The 22,543-nt window shown below is 36.1% G+C and overlaps 3 protein-coding genes across 3 annotated transcripts; 2 read left to right on the top strand and 1 right to left on the bottom strand.

Moving 5' to 3' along the window:
* The first annotated feature begins 2,856 nt into the window (after nt 1-2,856).
* LOC132180982 (WAT1-related protein At3g28050-like) lies at nt 2,857-5,384 on the top strand. Its single transcript, XM_059594006.1, has 7 exons — nt 2,857-3,140; nt 3,231-3,296; nt 3,471-3,584; nt 4,182-4,416; nt 4,534-4,692; nt 4,783-4,934; nt 5,066-5,384. Exons 1-7 carry the CDS (start codon nt 2,950-2,952, stop codon nt 5,235-5,237), a joined length of 1,089 nt encoding a protein of 362 aa, XP_059449989.1. The 5' UTR covers nt 2,857-2,949; the 3' UTR covers nt 5,238-5,384.
* Nucleotides 5,385-8,481: 3,097 nt separating this feature from the next.
* On the top strand, nt 8,482-11,249 carry LOC132181397 (WAT1-related protein At3g28050-like). The gene is made up of 7 exons (XM_059594599.1): nt 8,482-8,801; nt 8,888-8,953; nt 9,129-9,242; nt 9,810-10,044; nt 10,162-10,320; nt 10,411-10,562; nt 10,696-11,249. The coding sequence occupies exons 1-7, from the start codon at nt 8,512-8,514 to the stop codon at nt 10,865-10,867; spliced, it is 1,188 nt and encodes a 395-aa protein (XP_059450582.1). The 5' UTR covers nt 8,482-8,511; the 3' UTR covers nt 10,868-11,249.
* A 208-nt stretch (nt 11,250-11,457) lies between these two features.
* LOC132181241 (protease Do-like 9) lies at nt 11,458-16,854 on the bottom strand. The gene is made up of 9 exons (XM_059594364.1): nt 16,178-16,854; nt 15,392-15,591; nt 15,104-15,284; nt 14,645-14,836; nt 13,538-13,770; nt 12,347-12,448; nt 12,192-12,242; nt 11,995-12,099; nt 11,458-11,908 (listed from the first exon to the last, which is right to left on the bottom strand). The coding sequence occupies exons 1-9, from the start codon at nt 16,782-16,784 to the stop codon at nt 11,810-11,812; spliced, it is 1,770 nt and encodes a 589-aa protein (XP_059450347.1). The 5' UTR covers nt 16,785-16,854; the 3' UTR covers nt 11,458-11,809.
* Between the last annotated feature and the right edge of the window lie 5,689 nt (nt 16,855-22,543).

Raw genomic sequence — 22,543 nt, 5'->3', positions numbered from 1 at the left:
GATAAAAGGAAATCTTGGCAGCACTTGGGATTTCCAAGCCTTGGAGGACCATACGTGCCATCAAATTTGGCAACTCACGCCAAATAACAAAACCATGCCAAATAACAGAAAGCCAAAAGACCAACACAGTGATTTATTTATTTATTATTTTTTTTGGTCGAATACAATGCAAGATCTATGGTGATGAGATTTGTAAAAGTATTGACTATCTGGAATAAGACAATAAATCAAAAGAAGGAGAGGAAAGAAAAATAAAATTCACAAGACCACCGGATCGAGTATTGGCATTAGCCTATATTGCTATGATACCACGAAGAAATTCATAAATGAATAAAAATAAAAGCAAAAATAAAAATAAAATAGACACAAAGATTTTAAGTGGTTTGGTCTATGACCTATGTCCACAAATAAAGCACAAAGGGTTACATTATGCTCCTATTACTTTAATATGTTTATAATAAAGAATGTTCTATTCCTTAATTTAAGGTGATCAAATTATAATTAACTCTATAAAGTTAGGCTAATCTAATCTTCATCAAATCCTTAACTTTAGGGTTATTCAAATATACTCTAACATTTTGATTTATTTATTTTTTCTTTTTTTTTGACATGTCCACGTAAGGGAAATGGAAAAAAGAGATTCTAACTAATGACTTTCACTTCATTAAATGTGGTTCACAGCCGATTGAGTTATCCCACGGCACGATGACTTGTTCTTTATTTTCTGATTTGTTACTCATGTGCTTTAAAATAATAATAAAAATAAAAATGCGCTAATGTGATCGCAAATTGGCTGTGCTCACCCAATTTTCACTACAACAGGCTTCCTTTGCATGAAAAATTGCTTTATAACTTTAGTATCAAAATTGAGGTTCTAATCTTAATTGTTAAATCATAAAATCCTAATGAAGAATCAAAAAAATATTAAATTTTTTAATACCAAGTATCAGTAACTGATTTGAGCTGGACCTAAAGGTGATACGAACTGAAAATCAGGACCCATGTGTTGATTCCTCCAAAGTCTCTCTTTTTCTTTTTTTCTTTTTTCTTTTTTCTTTCTCTTTCTCTTTCTCTTTTTTTTTTTTAATGATTATTATTATTATTATTATTTTTTTAATGATGAGAAACTCCACAATGGCAAAGTCACTGTTAAAGTAATGATTAAGTGTGAAATTACCACTTTTTTCATAAGTTTAACCTTTTAGGAAAAATTATGGCTTAACATGGTATTAGAGTCAAAGGTCTGGAGATCAAATATTGAATTCGTTAATTTACCTCTCATTTAAATTAAATATTTCACATGTTGAACCTCACATATTAAAAAGAAGTTTGAGCCTACACGTGAAAATGAATATTAAAGTAATGATTAAGTGATTAAATTTACCTATTCTTATCAGTTTAAACTTACAAAAAAAGTGATAATTTAACGGTCACTTTGTACCTACCCCTAGAGAATAAATTTCGAACAAGTATAACACACTCTCAACACACGGATCGGTTAAATTTGGCTTCACTAGATGCTTAGTTTGGCTGAAACCTTGAAAAAATGATCAAAATAAAATATAATTAACTGTATGTATTACATACAATGTGAGCAACTAAATGTGAGACGATAAGTAAACCCTAGACTGATCAAGCATGCACCTGCTTGGACTGTCCAAACAAAGGCAAACCCCACTTACCCTCTTACATACAAAACGGTTAATTAAACCAAATCCAAATTCCTATCGAGATATGCAAAAGACTAGGGATGGTGTCCCACAAATACACTGCGCCCAAGAAATTGTGTCGTGTTGGTAGTTTAAATAGTTCCTTTTGGCTTTGCTTGAGAGCGTGTGTGTGCCACATTCCCCAAAATATGGGGTCCCCCTCCCAGTCAAGGAACATACCCTAAAGTGAATCCAAAGTAAATACATAATGGCACGCTATCTGTTTTTTTTTTTTTTTTTTTATTTGTTTATAATGCTTTACGTATAATATGTGAGATTTGTTTTTTTATTTTATTTTTTAAGTGAGAGTTGAGTCAGGCTGGATTTGGGCTTTTGACTCAAGGTGGTGCCTCCATTATTGAGAGGCATATCAATTATCATGATTTGACAAGAAAACGACACGCCACTGTTGTTTAGTGATGCACTAATTACCCTATGCTACATATATAGTTTTTATTAGCATATGACTTTGATAATGTCTCAAAAACAACACTTGACGTGCTAAACTATTTTATGGAAGATCCGTTTCACACTCCATTTACCCAAAAGAAAAAGAGAGAAAAATCCTTCTCAAGCTACCTATAATATGATACAAGTCATGTCGCTTTGTATATAAAATTTTGAGCTTTCATTTCTTTATAAGCGTGAGTTATACTTGAAGTTTGTATCATTTGATATAAAGGTCAACTATCACTTGAGTATGAGATTAAACACACCTTGTTGGGTAAGAAATTGAATGGCTTGAGGCTTTGTAATCGAATCACATAGAGAACAACCTATATGTTAGATTATAATGTCTTGATATTATATATATATATATATATATGTATAATATTAAATAATTGAATATTGATAGGTGAGTAAAACCGTAAAAAAAAAAAAAAAAGGTGCTACAACCGAGTCAATGTTAATAGATTAGGCCACCGTAGATATCAATTCCATAGCATAGTAGTAAGTGTAATATTAACATTTGCAAACTAGTTTTTAAAGATGGTTTAAAAAAAAAAAAAAAAAAAGCAAACAAAAAAAATATATAAATTGGAAGTCTTTATCTTCTTCTTTTTTCCCGAAGGACAGAAAAGCCAAGTAGCAATCCAACATTTTCCCCTTTCACTGTCATGTCAGCACTAACGAATAATAGCTCGCGTCCCCCCTTATATTGTCAAGATAGCACCAATCGAAGCTCCAGTCTTTGTCTCTCTGTGCGTGGGGAGGGGGGTTTGGTGTGCGTGAGCAAGAAATGGCTAGGGGAGATTATTACAGGGATGTGCTGCCATTTTCGGCCATGGTGACCATGGAATGCACCAACGTTGGCTTAAACACACTCTTCAAGGCGGCCACTTTGAAGGGGATGAGCTACCATGTCTTTGTTGTCTATGCTTATGCCATTGCTGCTATTATCCTCCTCCCTGCACCCTTTATCTCTCAAAGGTCTCTCTCTGTTTCTCTCTCTCTGTTCCTCCCTCCCTGCTATTATTATTACAAATTTCAACTCAATTGGTTGTTTATATGCCTTTGCAGATCAAGAGTGCTTCCTCCACTTAGTTTTTCCATACTCTCCAAAATTGGTCTTCTTGGGCTCATTGGGTATAGTTTATTTAACTCATGCAGTTCTGATGGAATACAAAACAGACCCATGATTTTTGTAGGATCAGTCAGGCTTTATTTTCGTTATTTCACTTTGAAAGCCCAGAATTTTCTCATTTTTGTTTCCTTTCTGATTTCTATTTTCAATCTGGATTTGTGTTGGGTTGGGAGCAGGAGTTCGTCTCAGATCATGGGGTATACAGGCATCAATTTCAGCTCTCCAACACTAGCTTCAGCCATCAGCAACCTGGTGCCAGCTTTCACCTTCATCCTTGCCATCCTTTTCAGGTTCTTTTTCCCACTCTTTCAATTAGCTACCAAAAATACCCTCATGTGTTAAAAGATCAAACGGCCCATATTGGCATCAAAATATCCCGTTTGCCTTTGATAAAGTTGAAGGGAGTTACTTTTTGCATCTAACTCTGTTTTGCCATGCTAGTTGCCTGTTTTGGGCTGCCTAAACATGTTCTTTTTTTCATTATTTCTTTCTCGATAAATGGATTGGGATTCTCTCTATTTTGTTGTCCGAATTTCAGAGGAGAGAGGTGACCTCGAGCTCCAAGGCTTGAAAATCTGCCTGGGCACTTCGTCTCATTTCCTGTCTGAATTTGAGAATTTCAAGAAATTCTGGTAACATGTAAAGACTGAATGATGGAAATAGTTTAATGATAGTGACTGCTAAACCACTTGGGTGAAAAAGTTATATCACTTGGGTGAAAAAGTGACTGCTAAACCACTTGGGTGGAAATAGTTTAAATAGTTTAATGATAGTTTAATGATAGTTTAAGGTAATAGTTGTATCAAAATCTTACGAGGGAAGAGGACCCCTCACTACTTTATTATTCTCATCTTTTTCTTTCTTTATTTCTCTTTTTGGCATTGAAGGATGGAAAAGATAGATTTGAGAGGCACAAGCAGTTTGGCTAAAATCTTGGGCACCATAGTTTCAATATCAGGTGCATTTGTAGTGACCCTCTACAAAGGCCCGCCTATCGTCATTTCTCAACCATCATCTGCTTCACTTCATCAACCTCTAAACTCATTAAAATCAGATTGGGTAATTGGTGGCCTTCTACTTACAGCTGAATATATTTTGGTTCCACTATGGTACATTGTTCAGGTGAATTTCCTGCCCATTACCTTAAACCCCAGTTTCAAAATACTTTTCAATGATGGGATTTGCAAATATTGTAGAAATTAATGAAAAAATGAAGCTTATACTTCTGTATTTTTGCAGACACAAATCATGAAGGAGTACCCGAATGAACTGACAGTGATATTCTTTTACAATCTAAGTGTGAGCCTCATTGCTGCAGTTGTAGGTTTAATTACAGAAAGAAATTCTAGTGCTTGGATATTGGGGCCGAATATAGCCTTGGTCTCAGTTGTGTGCTCGGTAAGAAATTAATATTAAATCATCATTTATCTTAAAAGTTTAATTATATCATCTTTCTCTGATGTCTTAAAGTGGGTTTTCTCGATCTAGGGCCTCTTCGGGTCATGTGTGAACAATACAGTTCATGCATGGGCGTTGCACTTGAAGGGGCCTGTCTATGTAGCGATGTTCAAGCCCTTGTCGATTGCCATCGCTGTTGCCATGGGTGTTATGTTCCTTGGTGATACTCTCCATCTTGGCAGGTATTGAATAACTCCCTCACCCTCTCCCAAAAGAAGAAAAACCTCTATCAATTATTAAGAAGAAACCATGCTTTAGCTCGTCCATTGCTTCTTGTTCTGAATTCAACTTGCTATTTTTATGCATTTTACAGTCTTGTTGGAGCAACAATAATATCTATCGGCTTCTACACTGTGATGTGGGGTAAAGCAAAAGAAGAGATAGGTGAAGACTATGGAGTCAATAGCCTGGAATCTCCATCTACGACCCAAAAGGTCCCTCTATTGCAGAGCTATAAAACTGAAAGCAATAAAGGGCAAGTGTAAGCGATTGTATAAAAGCATGTTACAAATTGTTCAGCACCTAGTTCCATTGAATCGAATCATATGAACACTTGTGGTCACAAGATCACTTTCTCTCGAGCAAAATTTCAGGCTCAATCACATTCATGTGAAGAGCACTTGTTTGGGTTTAATCTGCGCATGTGTCATGCACACGCCCATGAGAACATGTATGCATGTGAACGAGGCTCTAGAGTGGAAGAGGACAAAATGTTCAGATATTTTCTATAACTTTTCACACCTATTTTACATCGACAAATATGCTTAAAGCCACTTAAAACACACATCATCAACTGATGTGATAAATGAATTTTAAGAGTAACATTACTTGAAATTAATCGTATACACCATGCGGGTATAGTACATTAACCAATATAATATAAATCTAAAAAAGTGTTTACTGGAAAATAAAATGAAAGATATACCTGGTAAGCTCCTACCCAAAATAAAAAATAAAACTGAAATCACGAAATTTTCTGGATCTAGGAACGCCATCTTCACCTCCCTCCCCACCTTTTTCTACCCGTTAAAACAAAATTTATGAATATAAGTATAAATGAAAAATCTCAACACCCAATAATTCAGATCCAACGTTTACAAAGATTAATAAGACGGAGCCAAGCAAATGGTGAACTGCAAGGATTACTAATGGAGTAATCTTCTGTACCTTCCCCAAAATCTTTACTCAAGTCTCGAGGTCATCAGACATTGCTGAAGGTATGCAATGTGTTGTCAGAATATCTAAAGTTGCTGCCTTGGCAGTCTTGGTCTCCAGGACCACTATCTGCATAACGTTTAAAACTTGTCAAAGTTAAAAGAATACTTGTGTACTTGTGTGTGCATAACGTTTAAAACTTGTCGAAGTTAAAAGAATACTTGTGTGTGTGAGAGAGGGGGGCACAAAGATTTTATGTCCACAAATAAAGTCTAAATGACTACATTATGCTCTTATTGCTTTGATGTGTTTACAGTAAAGAATGATCTATTTATAAAACTTACATGTAATCTTAATCAAATCCCTTAATTTAAGGTGATCAAATCATAATCAAATTCTTAAGTTAGGCTAATCTAATCAAATTATAATCAAATTTCTACATTATGCTCTATTTGCTTTCATCAAGTCCTTAACTTTAGGGTCATTCAAATATATTCTAACATTTTGAGGCTTAGTTTGTTCTTTCTTTTCTGATTTGTTACTCATGTACTTTAAAAAAATAAAAAATAAAAATGTGCTAATGTGGTCGCAATTTGGCCGTGCTCACCCAATTTTCATTACAATAGGCTTCCTTTGCATGAAAAATTGCTTTATAACTTTTAGTATCAAAAGTGAGGTCCTAATCTTAAATGTTAAATCATAAAATCCTAATGAAGAATCAAAAAATATTAAATTTTTTAATACCAAGTATCAGCAATTGATTTGAGCTGGACCTAAAGGTGATATGAACTGAAAATCAGGACCCATGTGTTGATTCCTCCAAAGTCTCTCTTTTTCTTTCATTTTTCATTTTTCATTTTTCATTTTCTTTTCTGTTTTTTATTTTTTATTTTTTATTTTTTTAATGATGAGAAACTCTACCAAGGCAAGGTCACTGTTAAAGTAATGATTAAGTGTGAAATTACTATTTTTTTCATAAGTTTAACCTTTTGGGAAAAATTGTGGTTTAATATGGTATCAGAGCCAAATGTCTAGAGATCGAACATTGACTCCATTAATTTACCTCTAATTTAAATAAAATATTCCATGTTGGGCTTCATATATTAAAAGGAAGTTTGAGCCTACACGTGAAAATGAATATTAAAGTAATGATTAAGTGATTAAATTTACTTATTATTATCGGCTTAAAATTATGAAAAAAATGATAATTTAACAGTCACGTTGTATACCTACCCCTAAAGAATAAATTTAGAACCCGTATAACACACTCTCATCACACGGATCAGTTAAATTTGGCTTCACTAAGGTGTGACGAGCATCTACTTAGTTTGACTAAACCTTGAAAAAATGATAAAAATCAAATATAATTAATTGTCTGTATTACATGCAATTCGAGCAACTAAATGTGCGATGATTTGAACCCTACAGTCACCGAGACTGATCAAGCATGCAACTGCTTGGACTGTTCAAACAAAGGCAAAAGACTAGGGATGCTGTCCCACAAACACACTGCGCCAAAGAAATTGTGTCGCGTTGGTAGTTTAAATGGCTCCTTTTGGCTTTGCTTGAGAGCGTGTGTGTGGCACATTCCCTAAAATATGCCAATATGGGGTCCCCCACCCAGTAAAGGAACATTCCCCAAGTAAAAGAATGGCACGCGCTGTGTTTTTTTTTTTTTTTTTTTTTTTTAAATGCTATCCATAATTAATATGTGAGATTTTTTATTATTATTTTATTATTTTTTAAGTGAGTTGATTCAGGTTGGATTTGGGCTTTTCACTCAAGGTGGTGCCTCCATTCCTTGTTGAGACGCAAATCAATTATCATGATTTGACAAGAAAACGACACGCAACTGTTGTTTCAGTGATGCTCTAATTATCCCATGTTACGTAGTATTTATTAGCATATGACTATGATAATGTCTCCAAAACAAACTTGATGTTCTAAACTATTTTATGGAAGATCCGTTTCAAACTCCATTTACCCAAAAGAAAAAGAGAGAAAAAAAAATCTTCTCAAGCTACCATATAATATGAGACAAGTCATGTCGCTTAATTTTAGATGTATATAAATTTTTGAGCTCCGAGTGAGTTATACTTAAAGTTTATATCATTTGATATTAAGGCCAACAATCACTTAAGTATGAGATTAAACACAACTTATTGAATATGAAATTGAATGGATTGAGGCTTTATAGTTGAATCACGGAGAGAACGACCTATATGTAAGATTATAATGTCTTGATATTATGTATATGTATAATATTAAATCAATGAATACCGATGAGTGAGTGAAGCCGTAAAAAAAAAAAAAAAAAAAAAAGGTATTACAACTGAGTCAATGTTTATAAAGTCAGCCACCGTAGATATTAATTTCAAAACAATAAGAACATAATGATATGCTACAATCTTAAATATCCCATATGATTTAAATGTAACATTTACATTTGCAAAACTGGTTTTTAAAGATGGGTTGTATTAGAATATATATTATTTTAAAAAAGTCCGACGAAAAACAAATATAAAATGGAAGTCTTTATCTTCTTCTTTTTTCCCGAAGGACAGAAAAGCCGAGAAGCAATCCAACATTTTCCCCTTAACTGTCATGTCAGCACTAACGAATAATAGTTCGCGTCCCCCCTTGCATTGTCAAGATAGCACCAATCGAAGCTCCCGTCTTTGTCTCTCTGTGCGTGAGCAAGAAATGGCTAGGGGAAATTATTACAGGGATGCGCTGCCATTCTCGGCCATGGTGACCATGGAATGCACCAACGTTGGCTTAAACACACTCTTCAAGGCTGCCACTTTGAAGGGGATGAGCTACCGTGTCTTTGTTGTCTATGCTTATGCCATTGCTGCTATTATCCTCCTTCCTGCACCCTTTATCTCTCAAAGGTCTGTCTCTGTTTCTCTCTCTCTCTCTCTCTCTACTATTATTATTACAAATTTCAACTAAATTGGTTGTTCATATGTCTTTGCAGATCAAGAGTGCTTCCTCCACTTAGTTTTTCCATACTCTCCAAAATTGGTCTTCTTGGGCTCATTGGGTATAGTTTATTTAACTCATGCAGTTCTGATGGAATACAAAACAGACCCATGATTTTTGTAGGATCAGTCGGGCTTTATTTTCTTTATTTCTCTTTAAAAGCCCAAGAATTTTCTCATTTTTGTTTCCTTTCTGATTTCTATTTTCAATCTGAATTTTTGTTGGGTTGGGAGCAGGAGTTCGTCTCAGATCATGGGGTATACAGGCATCAATTTCAGCTCTCCAACACTTGCTTCAGCAATCAGCAACCTGGTGCCAGCTTTCACCTTCATCCTTGCCATCCTTTTCAGGTTCTTTTTCCCACTCTTTCAATTAGCTACCAAAAATACCCTCATGTGTTAAAAGATCAAACGGACCATATTGGCCAATATCAGATAATCAAAATATCCCGTTTGCCTTTGATAAAGTTGAAGGGAGTTACTTTTTGCATCTTGACAGAGACTCAGAGAGCAAGCGTTGCTCTAACTCTGTTTTGCTTTGCTAGTTGCCTGTATTGGGCTGCCTAAACATGTTCTTTTTTTCATTATTTCTTTCTCGATAAATGGATTGGGATTCTCTCTATTTTGTTGTCCGAATTTCAGAGGAGAGAGGTGACCTCGGGCTCCAAGGCTCGAAAATCTGCCCGGGCACTTGGTCTCATTTCCTGTCTGAATTTGAGAATTTCAAGAAATTCTGGTAACATGTAAAGACTCGATGGCGGAAATAGTTTAATAATAGTGACTGCTAAACCACTTGGGTGAAAAAGTTATACCACTCATATGGTGTTGTATCAAAATCTTATGAGGTAAAGAGGACCCCTCACTACTTTTGGTTATTCTCATCTTTTTCTTTCTTTATTTCTCTTTTTGGCATGAAAGGATGGAAAAGATAGATTTGAGAGGCACAAGCAGTTTGGCTAAAATCTTGGGCACCATAGTTTCAATATCAGGTGCATTTGTAGTTACCCTCTACAGAGGCCCGCCGATCGTCATTTCTCAACCATCATCTGCTTCACTTCATCAACCTCTAAACTCATTAAAATCAGATTGGGTAATTGGTGGCCTTCTACTTACAGCTGAATATATTTTGCTTCCACTATGGTACATTGTTCAGGTGAATTTCCTGCCCATTACCTAAAACCCCAGTTTCAAAATACTTTTCGATGATGGGATTTGCAAATATTGTAGAAATTAATGAAAAAATGAAGCTTATACTTCTGTATTTTTGCAGACACAAATCATGAAGGAGTACCCGAATGAGCTGACAGTGATATTCTTTTACAATCTAAGTGTGAGCCTCATTGCTGCAGTTGTAGGTTTAATTACAGAAAGAAATTCTAGTGCTTGGATATTGGGGCCGAATATAGCCTTGGTCTCGGTTGTGTGCTCGGTAAGAAACTAATATTAAATCACCACTTATCTTAAAAGTTTAATAATATCACCTTTGTTTGATGTCTTAATGTGGCTTTTCTCGATCTAGGGCCTCTTCGGGTCATGCCTGAACAATACAGTTCATGCATGGGCGTTGCACTTGAAGGGGCCTGTCTATGTAGCGATGTTCAAGCCCTTCTCGATTGCCATTGCTGTTGCCATGGGTGTTATGTTCCTTGGTGATACTCTCCATCTTGGCAGGTATTGAATAACTCCCTCACCCTCTCCCAGAAGAAGAAAAACCTCTTATCAATTATCAAGAAGAAACCATGCTTTAGCTCGTCCATTGCTTCTTGTTCTGAATTCAACTTGCTATTTTTTATGCATTTTACAGTCTTGTCGGAGCAACAATAATATCTATCGGCTTCTACACTGTGATGTGGGGTAAAGCAAAAGAAGAGATAGGTGAAGACTATGGAGTTAATAGCCTGGAATCTCCATCTACGACCCAAAAGGTCCCTCTATTGCAGAGCTATAAAACTGAAAGCAATAAAGGGCAAGTGTAAGCGATTGTATAAAAGCATGTTACAAATTGTTCATCACCTAATTCCATTGAATCGAATCATATGAACACTTGTGGTCACAAGATCACTTTCTCTCGAGCAAAATTTCGGGCTCAAGTCAAAGATTCTTCTTTTCTACTACGAGAGGCTCAAGAACTGAACTTGACCAATGTCTTTTCATATTCAAACAAAAAAGGCAAAAATGATTTTATTGCGGCTGTTCTGTATTTCTTTCATGGTGGTATCATCCCTAGATCGATCAATGCAACAACAATTGCCCTTATTCCAAAAAAGCAATCTCCAGGCACCTTTTTCAGATTTCATATCACATTCATGTGAAGAGGACTTGTTTGGGTTTAATCTGCGCATGTGTCATGCACACGCCCATGAGAACATGTATGCATGTGAACGAGGCTCTGGAGTGGAAAAGGACAAAATGTTCAGATATTTTCTATGACTTTTCACACCTATTTTACACCGGCTGATGTGCTTAAAGCCACTTAAAACACACATCAACTAATGTAATAAATGGATGTTAATAAATAGATGTTAAGAGTAACATTACTTGAAATTAATCGTCCACCATGCGCGTATGGTACATTAATCAATATAATATAAATCTAAAAAAGTGTTTACTGGAAAATAAAATGAAAGATATACCTGGTAAGCTCCTACCCAAAATAAAAAATAAAAACTGAAATCACGAAATTTTCTGGATCTAAGAAAGCCATCTTCACCTCCCACCCCACTTTTTTCTACCCATTAAAACAAAATTTATGAATATAAGTATAAATGAAAAATCTCAACACCCAATAATTCAGATCCAACGTTTACAAAGATTAATGAGACCCCAGCATCATGGAGAAGATATGGGGGGCCAAGCAAATGGTGAACTGCAAGGATAACTAATGGAGTAATCTTCTGTACCTTCCCCAAAATCTTTACTCAAGTCTTGAGGTCATCAGACATTGCAGAAGGTATGCAATGTGTTGTCAGAATATCTAAAGTTGCTGCCTTGGCAGTCTTGGTCTCCAGGACCACTATCTGCATAACGTTTAAAACTTGTCAAAGTTAAGAGAATACTTGAGTGTGTGTGTGTGTGAGAGAGAGAGAGAGAGGGGGGGTGGAACCTGTTGATACTCGAGATCAAACTTCAGATATTCATCCTCACAGCTTTCCACCATGTTGGCCAAGCTCTTAAGATTCTTCACAGGTTTACCATTGAAAGCAAGAACCTAAAAACACATAAGAAAGATGTGAAGTTAACAAAGTCCAGTTCTGGTTAATTCAGCAATGTTACATCACAATGTGACACATATTTTCTGACCTGAGTATTAACGATTTCCTCGTATCCAATATTAATGTCAGCCACAAGAACCTAGCACAAATTTTGAGGACAAAAGTGATGAGCGAAATCTGGCGCACTAATATAATGAAATGAAATGTCATGGGAAAGATGATAAGAGAGACAACAAGAGAAACCTGAGAAATAACAACAAGCTGTTCATCTACCGATTCTGCCATTGCATGTAGATGCTTGTCCAACAGTTTCACTGGAGCGTCAAATTCATAATCCTTTCCATACTGGACATAAGTGAAAAAACCCAGGAGTTAAGAAACAGAGAAATCGCTCTTATAGACCCCCAAGCATAAAGTTTACTTGTCTTAGGAAACAGGTAAACTTTAAATATTAAATAGGAAATCATAAATAGGTTCCACACCCTAAAATATTATTCTATCTATATAAATTATTCAACAATCAGAGCATACATGATTGTGCAATACATAACAAAGAGAAAATAAGCCTTGGCTTATTTAGTGTCTCTGCATCCCTTCCACATTTATTATGTTAATTTAAAAATGTGACACAGAGCTTCTAATATTTGTTTTTACATGTATGACTTTCTTGGGGCACACTGGTAATTGAAACCACATAAGCAAACAAAGGACCACTTGAGAATCGCAGTGCCACCAGTTCTGATCAGCTGAACATTGCACCTGATATGCCTAAGCAGACAATTTTATTTTTTATTTTTGATAAGTTTGACTAGGCAGACAATTTTTTATTTATTTTTTGATGAGTTTGACTAGGCAAACAATTTTTTATTTATTTTTTGATAAGTTTGACTAGGCAGACAAATAAAACCTAATGACATCCGGTTAAGTTTCTGCAGTTCACTGGTTACTTTAGGAACAGAGTTAACATTCACATAAGGATGCACCTCTTACTGAACAGCTGAAAAGCAAACAGTTTCAGAGTAGCCCCTAATTAACAGATGATAAGTTAGTGGATGGAGGGATCAAAAAACACCAACTAATTGAAACAAAACAGGGATAACAATGAGGGTAATGACGAAAATGTAATGCATTGTGACCATTTATACAGTTGATACTGTATACTATTAACAAAATTGAATCTGATTCTAAAACCTAGCAGCACATACTTCTCAGTCAATTTAATCTATGAATATAAGTTTTAGGCCCCATCAAGCTGAAAGTATGGGAACAAACAAACAAACAAAAAAGAGATACAGATGCATATAAAAACCCAATAAATGATTCCATCCAGTTCTTTGATAAAGAACATAGAAGTTAACAAATGCAAAAGACACAGAGAAAAGAGAAGAGAAAGAGACAGAGCAAGTGAAGTTTCAGGCTTAAATAAATACGCACCTCAGAACGCAGATAGGGTACGGATACAGCAGTAAAAACAAAACCAGCAATAATGTAATAAGAAGGAGGTTTGCCCTTGATGTGTGCTGGGATGAGCCGCTTGTGTGTTTCAAGTCTTATGTTGAATTCAAGTATCTCTGAATCACGGAGAACTTTTACTAAAGCATTGTCCCCAGTGTATTTTTGAGATACAAGATAACTGAAGCCAATGCGCTCTCCATGCCGGAATGGAACTAAAAAGGAATTAAAAGAAGCAAGAGTTAATGGGTATTCTCAAGAGACAGATGTGAACTTCAAAACAAAATCTTAAATACTATATAGATGTTCCTGGTTTGCCAAAAATATTTGGGCCACACCAGAGACAATGACCTGTCCTCCATAAGATGGGTTTCACGTGGAAGTGAAGTGGAACAAAGATACAGGACGGGGAAAGAATAGTACACTGAAAGTTATCAACATAGGAGTGGCCAAAACAAGAGAGCATGAGGTGTAAAACCTAAGTACTTCAGACAAACTTCAAATGTGACTCAATGCACTTTCTTTTTATCAGCCAAGAAACAACAGTAGTTCGGTCAGTTGACCTACTTTAGCCACTGGCTGAAGCTAAGTTCCTGCAAATGTTCAGTTTCCATTACTTCATCTCTAACTCTTGTATACACTCAGCAACCCTCATTTTTAAAATTTACTTTCCATGGTTGCCCAACAATCAGCCACTTATTCGCACATGCTTCCTATTGTACCTATTATTTGATGAAAGACCTCAAACTGACAAAGAAAATTGAGATAAGGCTAGCATCCAAAATTTTATAGGTGTCGCACTTTTGCAAACCAGAGGGTGTTGTATCCAAATTATCATAAAATGAACCTTAAAATGCATACAAAAGATTTAAAGAAAAAATTGCCAACTAATTAAGTTCTATGGCATTACTAGAAAAGATTATCACAGGTAATCATTCCTCATGGCAAGTATTTCTTAAGACCAGAACACATAGTTGTAGAAACGAGTATGCATGAACAAGATACAGAACACAGTACTAGCAACAAATTCTGATCTTAAATTATCATTTTTTTTATTTTCTTTTGGCTGGGGGGAGGGGAGGGGTTTACCTGTTCCATCATTAGCAATATTAACCCCATCAAAACTCAAGATAACATCAGATGGCTTCAGAACCTGAGACTCAGGAGCAGTAGGTTCGATTCTTCTGATACGGACACCTTTCTGATCAGGTCCCATCCCCATTGCCATGCGTAGATCAGGATTTTCTATCTTCTGCCATTCAACTCCAAGAATTGGGAACCCTAACACATCGCAAATGAACAGAAGATTTAAAGAAATGAAGATCAACTCAAAAGTCTCAACAAAGAAACAATACCCTCAAAGTTCAGCACTGTCCCTGTTCTCCAGTTGCCTGATCAGATGTGCAGGGACGGAACAATATACAGATAACAACCTTTACAGTTACAATAGCTAAATTTCTGCACTGAGTTTATTTGTTATAATATTATTTTTGGATTTCTTTTCAGGGGAAGGGGGGTTGAACAAAGTAAAACTACACCCTGAGATACCTGTATATGCTCCATTCTTCTCATAATCTTTAATGAAGTGCATAATAACTGGTGTCGGTATGACATAACCTATGTTCTCCACATCTTCATGTTTAAGAGACTGAAATGCAATACCCACACACTTTCCCTTATCATTGAAGGCAGGCCCACCAGAGTTTCCAGAGTTTATTGCAGCATCTATCTGGGAAAAAGCATGTCATAACAAGGGACAGCAAGAGACTATGTCAACAAAAAGGTAAATGATATCAACAGTAAGTCTAACAGAAGATAAAGTCAAAACACTATAACCTGCAATCCGAGAAGTTCTGTTGACCCATGAACATAAGAAAGTATCTCAATGCGTGAAACAACACCACTTGTCACAGAGATTGTGTCACCCCCAATTGGGTAGCCCACAACAGTTACTGCATCTTGGAGGGCAGGCAAATCTCCAAACTCCACAGGTGAAACTCCTTCCCAGAACTCGTCATCACTCACCGTCAGCATTGCTGAAGCATCACAAAAGGCGAAAAAATAACCCTCTTAGTTACATTACATACAAATTCAAACTAAAATCACTCTACCATCTCTAAATGTTAATTCAATTAAACCAGACACTAGGATCAGCATAAGCATCGGGGTAGCTTAACTGGGTGAACCATTAACATATCCTTTTTATTCCATTCCGACACACACCAGCCTCTTTCATGTATTCATTTCAACAGAAACTCACAAATTAGGACTTCTTCACTATTTTTATAGAATTTAAACCAAGTAAAAAACTTCAAGTAAATGCCTATACCTACAACAAACCTATTAGATAAGTAACATTAATTTAATAGAACCATAGTCATTACTTTTCATTCTTTTTTCTTTATTTAATGAATTACTAATAGATTTTCATTCGCATTATTGCACTAACAAAAGTGAACCTTACTTCCACCCTATAATCCACATATTTATCGCCAAGCTATTGCCTCTCTCTTCCAATTCCATTTCAACAAAATCCCATCAATTATGTTCCTCGAAAAAAGCAACTTTACCAAATTCATCAAACCCGTATACAAAATCAGATTGAAACCAAATTCCCATTACCGATATCACACTCAGTCCCAATAGCCAACACCGTGGCCAAGTACTTGGTGTCGGAACCCCGCTTCTTCAGTTTCACTTGGGTATGGTGCTCCACCGAATGCGCATTGGTCAAGACCCTCCTGCCCCCAATGACGAACCCACTACTGCTGGAGCTATACTGCCTCTTCCTCTGCCACATGAGCGAGAAATTGGGCTCCGTGTGAACGCAGAAGACCTTGACCACCGCGTCCATGGAGGGCACCACCCTCACCACGTTCTCCCACCTCACCGGCTCCGAAACGATCGCAGCGGAGTTAGTCGTCGCCGTTGCCGTTGCCATCGTAGTCGTTGCGTGGGCCAAGTCGCCGTTTTGCTCCGCCTGTCTGGAGCTTCGGCGCTCCGGTGAAGTCGCTATGTTGGCCCGCGGGTTATCGTTGTTATTGACCTTACGGGGACGACCACGGCGGCTCCGGGAGGCGGATAAGTCGTTCGTGTCCGTCGTGGGCTCGGCGGCGGGGATGGTGACTGAGACGACGTCGTTTGCTGCTGCGGTGGTGTATTGGAAGTCCTTGGTCTCTTGTGTTGGGGTTTTGGGTTTACGACCCCGTTTTCGCTTGTTTTCCCCCATTTCTGTCTTTGAGAGACAGGGAGAGAAAGAGAAAGTCAGCAAATGGGCTTTGGAGGGGCTTTTCCCTTTGGGAGATGCAATTTAGGGGTTTTTGGTCTTATTGGTTGGAAAAGAAAAACAGATATTCCAGAATCAACAACAATTTCTCTTCTTTAGAATAAGGATACTATTTGGGCCTATAATAATTGGGCAGGTTGAGCTGCATTTAAGCCTGTTTGGCCCAAGATCTCGGCCTGCTCAAGGCCTACCCTTCTCCAATGACATTCTCTTCTTTTGGTGGTAAAGGTAGATCTTTGCTTGCGTGTCTACGTGACATTATCACATCAGTTGAACTTAAATTAAATTATTTAGTAATTAATAAAATAAATATTACATAAATTAACACGTTAGGCTTTATTTGGTTCGCGAAATATTTAGTCCATTATAAAATAAATAGTTACTACTAGGAATGGAAGAGTATAGAATATAATAGCTATTCTTATTCCTTAGTTTAGTAACAACACTCATGCAAACATTGAAATTTAATCAAAATTACGAAAAACCTCTTCTCTTTTTTTTCAAACTCATAATAATTATACTAAAAAATAAAAAATAAAAATAAAAAACTTGAAATAAAATGGGTGGCCGAGCACCCATTGTGATGGTCAAGCACCCACAAAAGTGACCAGGGGTGGCCGCGCTACCAGCCATGATGACCTGCAGGGTGGCCACGATCACCTCCGAGGAGCTTCAAGGGTGGCCGCAGCCACCCCTTAAAGCAAATCTTGGGTTGCTCAAAATGCGACGAGGGTGGTCGCACCACCCCCAACCGCTTTTGTGGGTGGCCAACCACCCCAATGGGTGGTCAAGCCACCCACTTTATTTTTTATTTTTTATTTTATTTTGATTTAAGTTTAAAATATATATATATATTAAAAAATGTATTTCATTCCTTAAGGATTAGTTAAGCCACCAAAAAATGAGTGACTTATAGTCTATTACACAAACCAAACGAAGCATAAGTTTGAGATGATGCGTGATGAAAAAGCTTTTGTGTGCGTGTTGCATTAGAGTATATTGCAACATGTACAAAGTGCGCATTTTGTACTTTTTTTTTTTTTTTTTTTTTTCTAATCAAATGCGGGAAAATGTGATGCATTTAGACGGTAAATATCATGGGTATTGTTCTAATTGTTGGGAAAATTAATAATTAATTGGCAACTAATTTTTCATCAGACCTTTATGCGAAAGACAAGTTTGGAAAGAAAACACACGAGAACACACATCAATCACACATGTGCACAAAGAGTTTACGTGGTTCGGCAATATGCCTATCCACAGGGCATGATCTGGTCTCCTTCTTTATTATTGAGAAATATTGAGTACAATGGTACAAGCCTGAGCCACTCAAGTTTAATATCTCAAACCCAAGCCTTTAACTCCTTGTACACCCCACTCAACTGTCCCTCTCAAATACCCAATAAATAAAAACTCTCTACACTTTATAAATGTCACAAAGTGTTCTCACTAATTTGAATTTTCCGGATGATCTCAACCAATGACTACATGCCCTTTTATAGGGGCTTAATCACGAAAAATAGGAGAACAATTTTAACCAAATTGCTACTGGGAAAATGAAACTATCATGAATACAAAGTCTTTTCCAAGATGAAGATAAACATTGCGATTCGAATGTTTACCCACACACGTTTTCTCCAGAAATCCAATTCTAAGTTGTTCTTGGATTTATTTTGAAACTAACATTATCCTCTTATAGATAAATAGGATTTGAGCCCATTAACTTGAATATTGATAACTTCAAGTGATCATCTTCACACTTACTAACAATTTGAGCCATTTTGACGTAATCTACCACTGAGAAAAGAAAATGATAGACACTCATGGAGTTAAAAGGCATGTGAGACATCACTAATCAGATCCTATTTTGATGTAAGAGAGGTATTGTTATTTTGATCTACTGTTTTATACTAATTTTAACGATATGATTATAGTATCCCAAATAACACTTTATGACAATTATTGAATTCGTAAGAAAGAAGATATAAGTTATAATATTGTATTGAGAATGGATAATTAATTTGCATGGCATGGGATAATGTTCTTCTCCATTTCCTAATTCCTACCTTTCTTATGGGGTTGAACAAAAACAAAAGGAAGAAGCAGGTAGTACGATCACCAAATCCGCTTGACTCCGATTACATTCATGATGCATGAAAATAGATAGTCCAGGAAGGCGGTGTGAATACAAAACACGTCATGATCAGCAATTGGCTGATAATTTGATATAAGCTAGCTTATATGAGTTGCCAAGCAGATCCCTTTGCCAGAGAGGCGGGCGCCCGTATGGGAATTCAAAACACGTTGTCTGCCACATTGAAATTTTGTTGATAATAATTAGCTAATTAATTGTGAATAATCTCCTTCCAATGACATTCTCCATCTCGGTATTTAGCTAATTACCTTGGGCCCATATGGCCCAAGGTATCCCCACCTCGGCCTGTTCAAGGCCTACCCTTATCCAATGACATTCTCTTCTTTTGGTGGCAGGTAAAGGTCGATTTTTGCTTGCGTGTTTACGTGGCATTATCACTTCAGTTAAACTTAAATTAAATTATTTAGTAATTAATAAAATAAATATTACATGAATTAACACGTTAGTTTGTAATAAGAAACTAGAAAAAACTTTTGAGAGGATGCGCGGGAAAAGTTTTGTAAGGGAGTTGCATTAGAGTATTGCAACATGTACAAAATGCTATATATACGAAAAAGAAAAAAAAAAAAAAATCCAATTTATCGAGTATGGTAATGCTTATGGACGGTGAATATTGTGGGTATTGTTCTAATAGTGTACTGAAAAGAAAAGAAAATGATAGACACTATCAGGAGTTAAAAGGCATGTGAAATTAAACATCACTAATATATCAGATCCTATATATTTTGATGCATGTGTAAGAGAGGTACGTACTTTTATTTTCTTCTACTGTATTAATATATTAATTCTTATAGTATCGCAAAGAACACTTTATGACAATTATTGGTAAGAATTAAGAAGTAAGAAATTATGAAGAGATAATATGTTATATTAATATTGAATTGAGAAATATTGATAATGTGCATGCATGGGATAATATTGTTGTTCCCCATTTCCTACATTTCTTATGGGGTTGAACAAAGACATACACTAAATACAAAGGAAGCAGCAGGTAGTATCAACAAATCCGCTAACTTGACTCCGATTACATTCATGATGCAAGAAAATAGACTAACAGGGAGATAGTCCAGGAAGGCAGTACTGTGAATGCAAATTAAAACACGTCATGATCTGCAATTGGTTCAACAAGCACTAGGTAATTAATTAAGCAAAAGTGTACGTGTGTAAACGTTAATGTTTTAATTGGATCGATCAGCAGGTTGGAATTTCAGCCGTTCGAGTGAGGTAGCTAGCAGCAGGTTTAGATTATTGGATGAAGTTTGTTATGATATCATCATATTCGTTTCCTTCTGGTCCTGGTCTTTGACAATTGTTTTATCTCTTTAGGTGTAACTTAATATATATAATTCTCTTTTTAAACACACACAAAAACCAAAAAGAGACGGTATGATTGATGGTCTAGATCATTTCTTATGTCGGGAACATTGAATTATTGTCTTTATATTATTATTTTGTCTGGTAGACTTGGGTCTTCACGTACCAGCTTATGCTCTCTATTGATAGACCAATTCTAACATTAATATTATAAATCAATAAAACAAAAAATATATATATATATACACAACACCACCTGGAGAAAAATAGTAAAACAGAACATAAAAAAGTGGAAGCCTGGCTAATTAATAAACTGAATGAATATTTTTATCATTAATGGGTTATTATAAGACCACCATTGGCGGTCCATGAGGTCCAAACATGTACCGAGGCATGGGTTCAAATTTTCGCAAGGGAGAATCACTCACATAAGCTTGTTTAATATTAACCACCTTAAAAATCCACTGATGTCCCGGTGGAGCTGGGTCAAGTTCTAGTTCAATTGTTGTTGACGGAGTGCCTATGGTTCTCGTCGTTTAGGCCCCTCTTGAACTAGCCGGCTTAGGAATCCACTGATGTCTTAGTAGAGTTGAGTTAAGTTATGATTCAATTAGTCTTGACAAAGCATCTACAGTTTTCACCGTTTAGACTCCTCCTGAGCAATTCTCAACGAATAGATCTTACCATGGTAAATTAATCCCGGTAGAGTAGCGTCACCACCTCCTGCCCTTTTTGCTAAATAAAAAAAAAAAAAAAAAGTTTAGTATAGGAATATGCGTGTTAAAGTAAAAATATGAGAGAAGTGCTAAGAAGCCAAACAAATAAACCCAAAAAAATGTTCAAATTGACGTGGCAAAGGTTTTTAAATTAAAAAAAAAATACAATTCTTTATTTTTTGTCTATCTCTCACGGTCTGCCACGTCAATTTGAAAATTTTTTCAAGTTTATTTGTTTGACTCACAAGCAATTCTCAAAATATTACTTTCACAACTTCGACCTATAAAAGTCATATCAGCCCATAGTTCCGCCGCTCAGGTGAATTGTTCAAAAAGGCTGTATTTTATTTAATCAATATTGGCCGCCTCTCAATCATCGTTTGACATTTTTGCACGGAGGACGACGTCCCTCCATTTGGTATATATATATATATATATATATATGTGTGTGTGTGTGTCTTAAAGAAGGAGTAGTAATTGTATGCAAGCAACGATCGACGATGTTGTCTGTAGTAATGACATCCCTGAGGGCTCTCCTAACTGCTCCTTTCCATCGATTCATCCATGGAGACTTCCATGAAGCTGTTGCCAAGATGACTCTCATAGACGCTTTCCTCTTCCTTGTACTGCCATTAATGTTCATATATAAGCTTGTGCTTTATTATTATTATTATTTGTTTCTGAAAATGTCAAGACATGCATGTAGACATATACGATCGACACTCATTAATCAATTAGCGTATACATTTTTCTTTTTATGGGATGAAGACATAATTAATGACGTTATCTTTAATTTCATGTGTTTCATGCAGATTGTCCACTCCATTGATAAGCTGGGGATATGGCACCGCTTACCAGTGTTCTTAGGTCTAGCTTATCTCGGTGTTCGCCGGCACCTTCACGAGGAATACAATTTAATCAACGTTGGTAGATCTCCGGTGGGTGTTAGATTTAACCCCGGGGATTATCCATACAGGACAGCTGATGGAGAACACAACGATCCCTTCAATGAAGGTGCAGGTAGTGAAGGAACTTTCTTTGGCAGAAACCTTCTTCCGGTTGATCAAAAGAACAAGGTATTCGATATTTCTCCCGTTGGGACCATATACGACGGTTGACACATCTCAATTTTTAATTTTGAAATTAAGTTTATTATCATTTTAAACTCGAAAATTTGTCATTTTTTTATTATTAAATACATAATATTAACGATGTGAAATACATATTAAAAAGCTAAATTTGGTAAACCCGCTTGCCAGTTAGTTCCACTTCTAGGGCGAAGCTGAACTTTGAATGTTGTATGTGTTGAGTTATTTGATAATATTTTAAGTTTTTTACTTTTTATAATTATGTTACCGGGCTTGTTTGGTAAACTTTTTTAATTTTTTAATTATTTTAAATGAAAGGTGAAAGTAGCTTTAGAATATTTTATGTGTTGATTACGTTGTTTGATAATTTTTTAGTATTTTTCTAAAAAGCAAAAAGTTATCCTAAAGAGTGTTGCCAAACGAACCATT

This window comes from Corylus avellana, chromosome ca5, assembly GCF_901000735.1.
Source record: "Corylus avellana chromosome ca5, CavTom2PMs-1.0".
Classification (NCBI taxonomy): domain Eukaryota; kingdom Viridiplantae; phylum Streptophyta; class Magnoliopsida; order Fagales; family Betulaceae; genus Corylus; species Corylus avellana.
This window is presented reverse-complemented; position numbering and strand designations above follow the sequence as displayed.

What these genes read in the sequence shown, in the direction of transcription:
- LOC132180982 (XM_059594006.1), top strand. Translation starts at nt 2,950, where the DNA reads ATGGCTAGGGGAGATTATTACAGGGATGTGCTGCCATTTTCGGCCATG. An exon ending in GGTCTTCTTGGGCTCATTGG is followed by an intron (nt 3,297 to 3,470) that starts GTATAGTTTATT and finishes GGTTGGGAGCAG; the next exon opens with GAGTTCGTCTCAGATCATGG. An exon ending in GATACTCTCCATCTTGGCAG is followed by an intron (nt 4,935 to 5,065) that starts GTATTGAATAAC and finishes TGCATTTTACAG; the next exon opens with TCTTGTTGGAGCAACAATAA.
- LOC132181397 (XM_059594599.1), top strand. Translation starts at nt 8,512, where the DNA reads ATGTCAGCACTAACGAATAATAGTTCGCGTCCCCCCTTGCATTGTCAA. An exon ending in CACTATGGTACATTGTTCAG is followed by an intron (nt 10,045 to 10,161) that starts GTGAATTTCCTG and finishes GTATTTTTGCAG; the next exon opens with ACACAAATCATGAAGGAGTA. An exon ending in TGGTCTCGGTTGTGTGCTCG is followed by an intron (nt 10,321 to 10,410) that starts GTAAGAAACTAA and finishes TTCTCGATCTAG; the next exon opens with GGCCTCTTCGGGTCATGCCT.
- LOC132181241 (XM_059594364.1), bottom strand. Translation starts at nt 16,784, where the DNA reads ATGGGGGAAAACAAGCGAAAACGGGGTCGTAAACCCAAAACCCCAACA. An exon ending in TATTGCTAATGATGGAACAG is followed by an intron (nt 13,771 to 14,644) that starts GTAAACCCCTCC and finishes ATTCCTTTTTAG; the next exon opens with TTCCATTCCGGCATGGAGAG. An exon ending in AGGAAATCGTTAATACTCAG is followed by an intron (nt 12,100 to 12,191) that starts GTCAGAAAATAT and finishes ATGTGTTTTTAG; the next exon opens with GTTCTTGCTTTCAATGGTAA.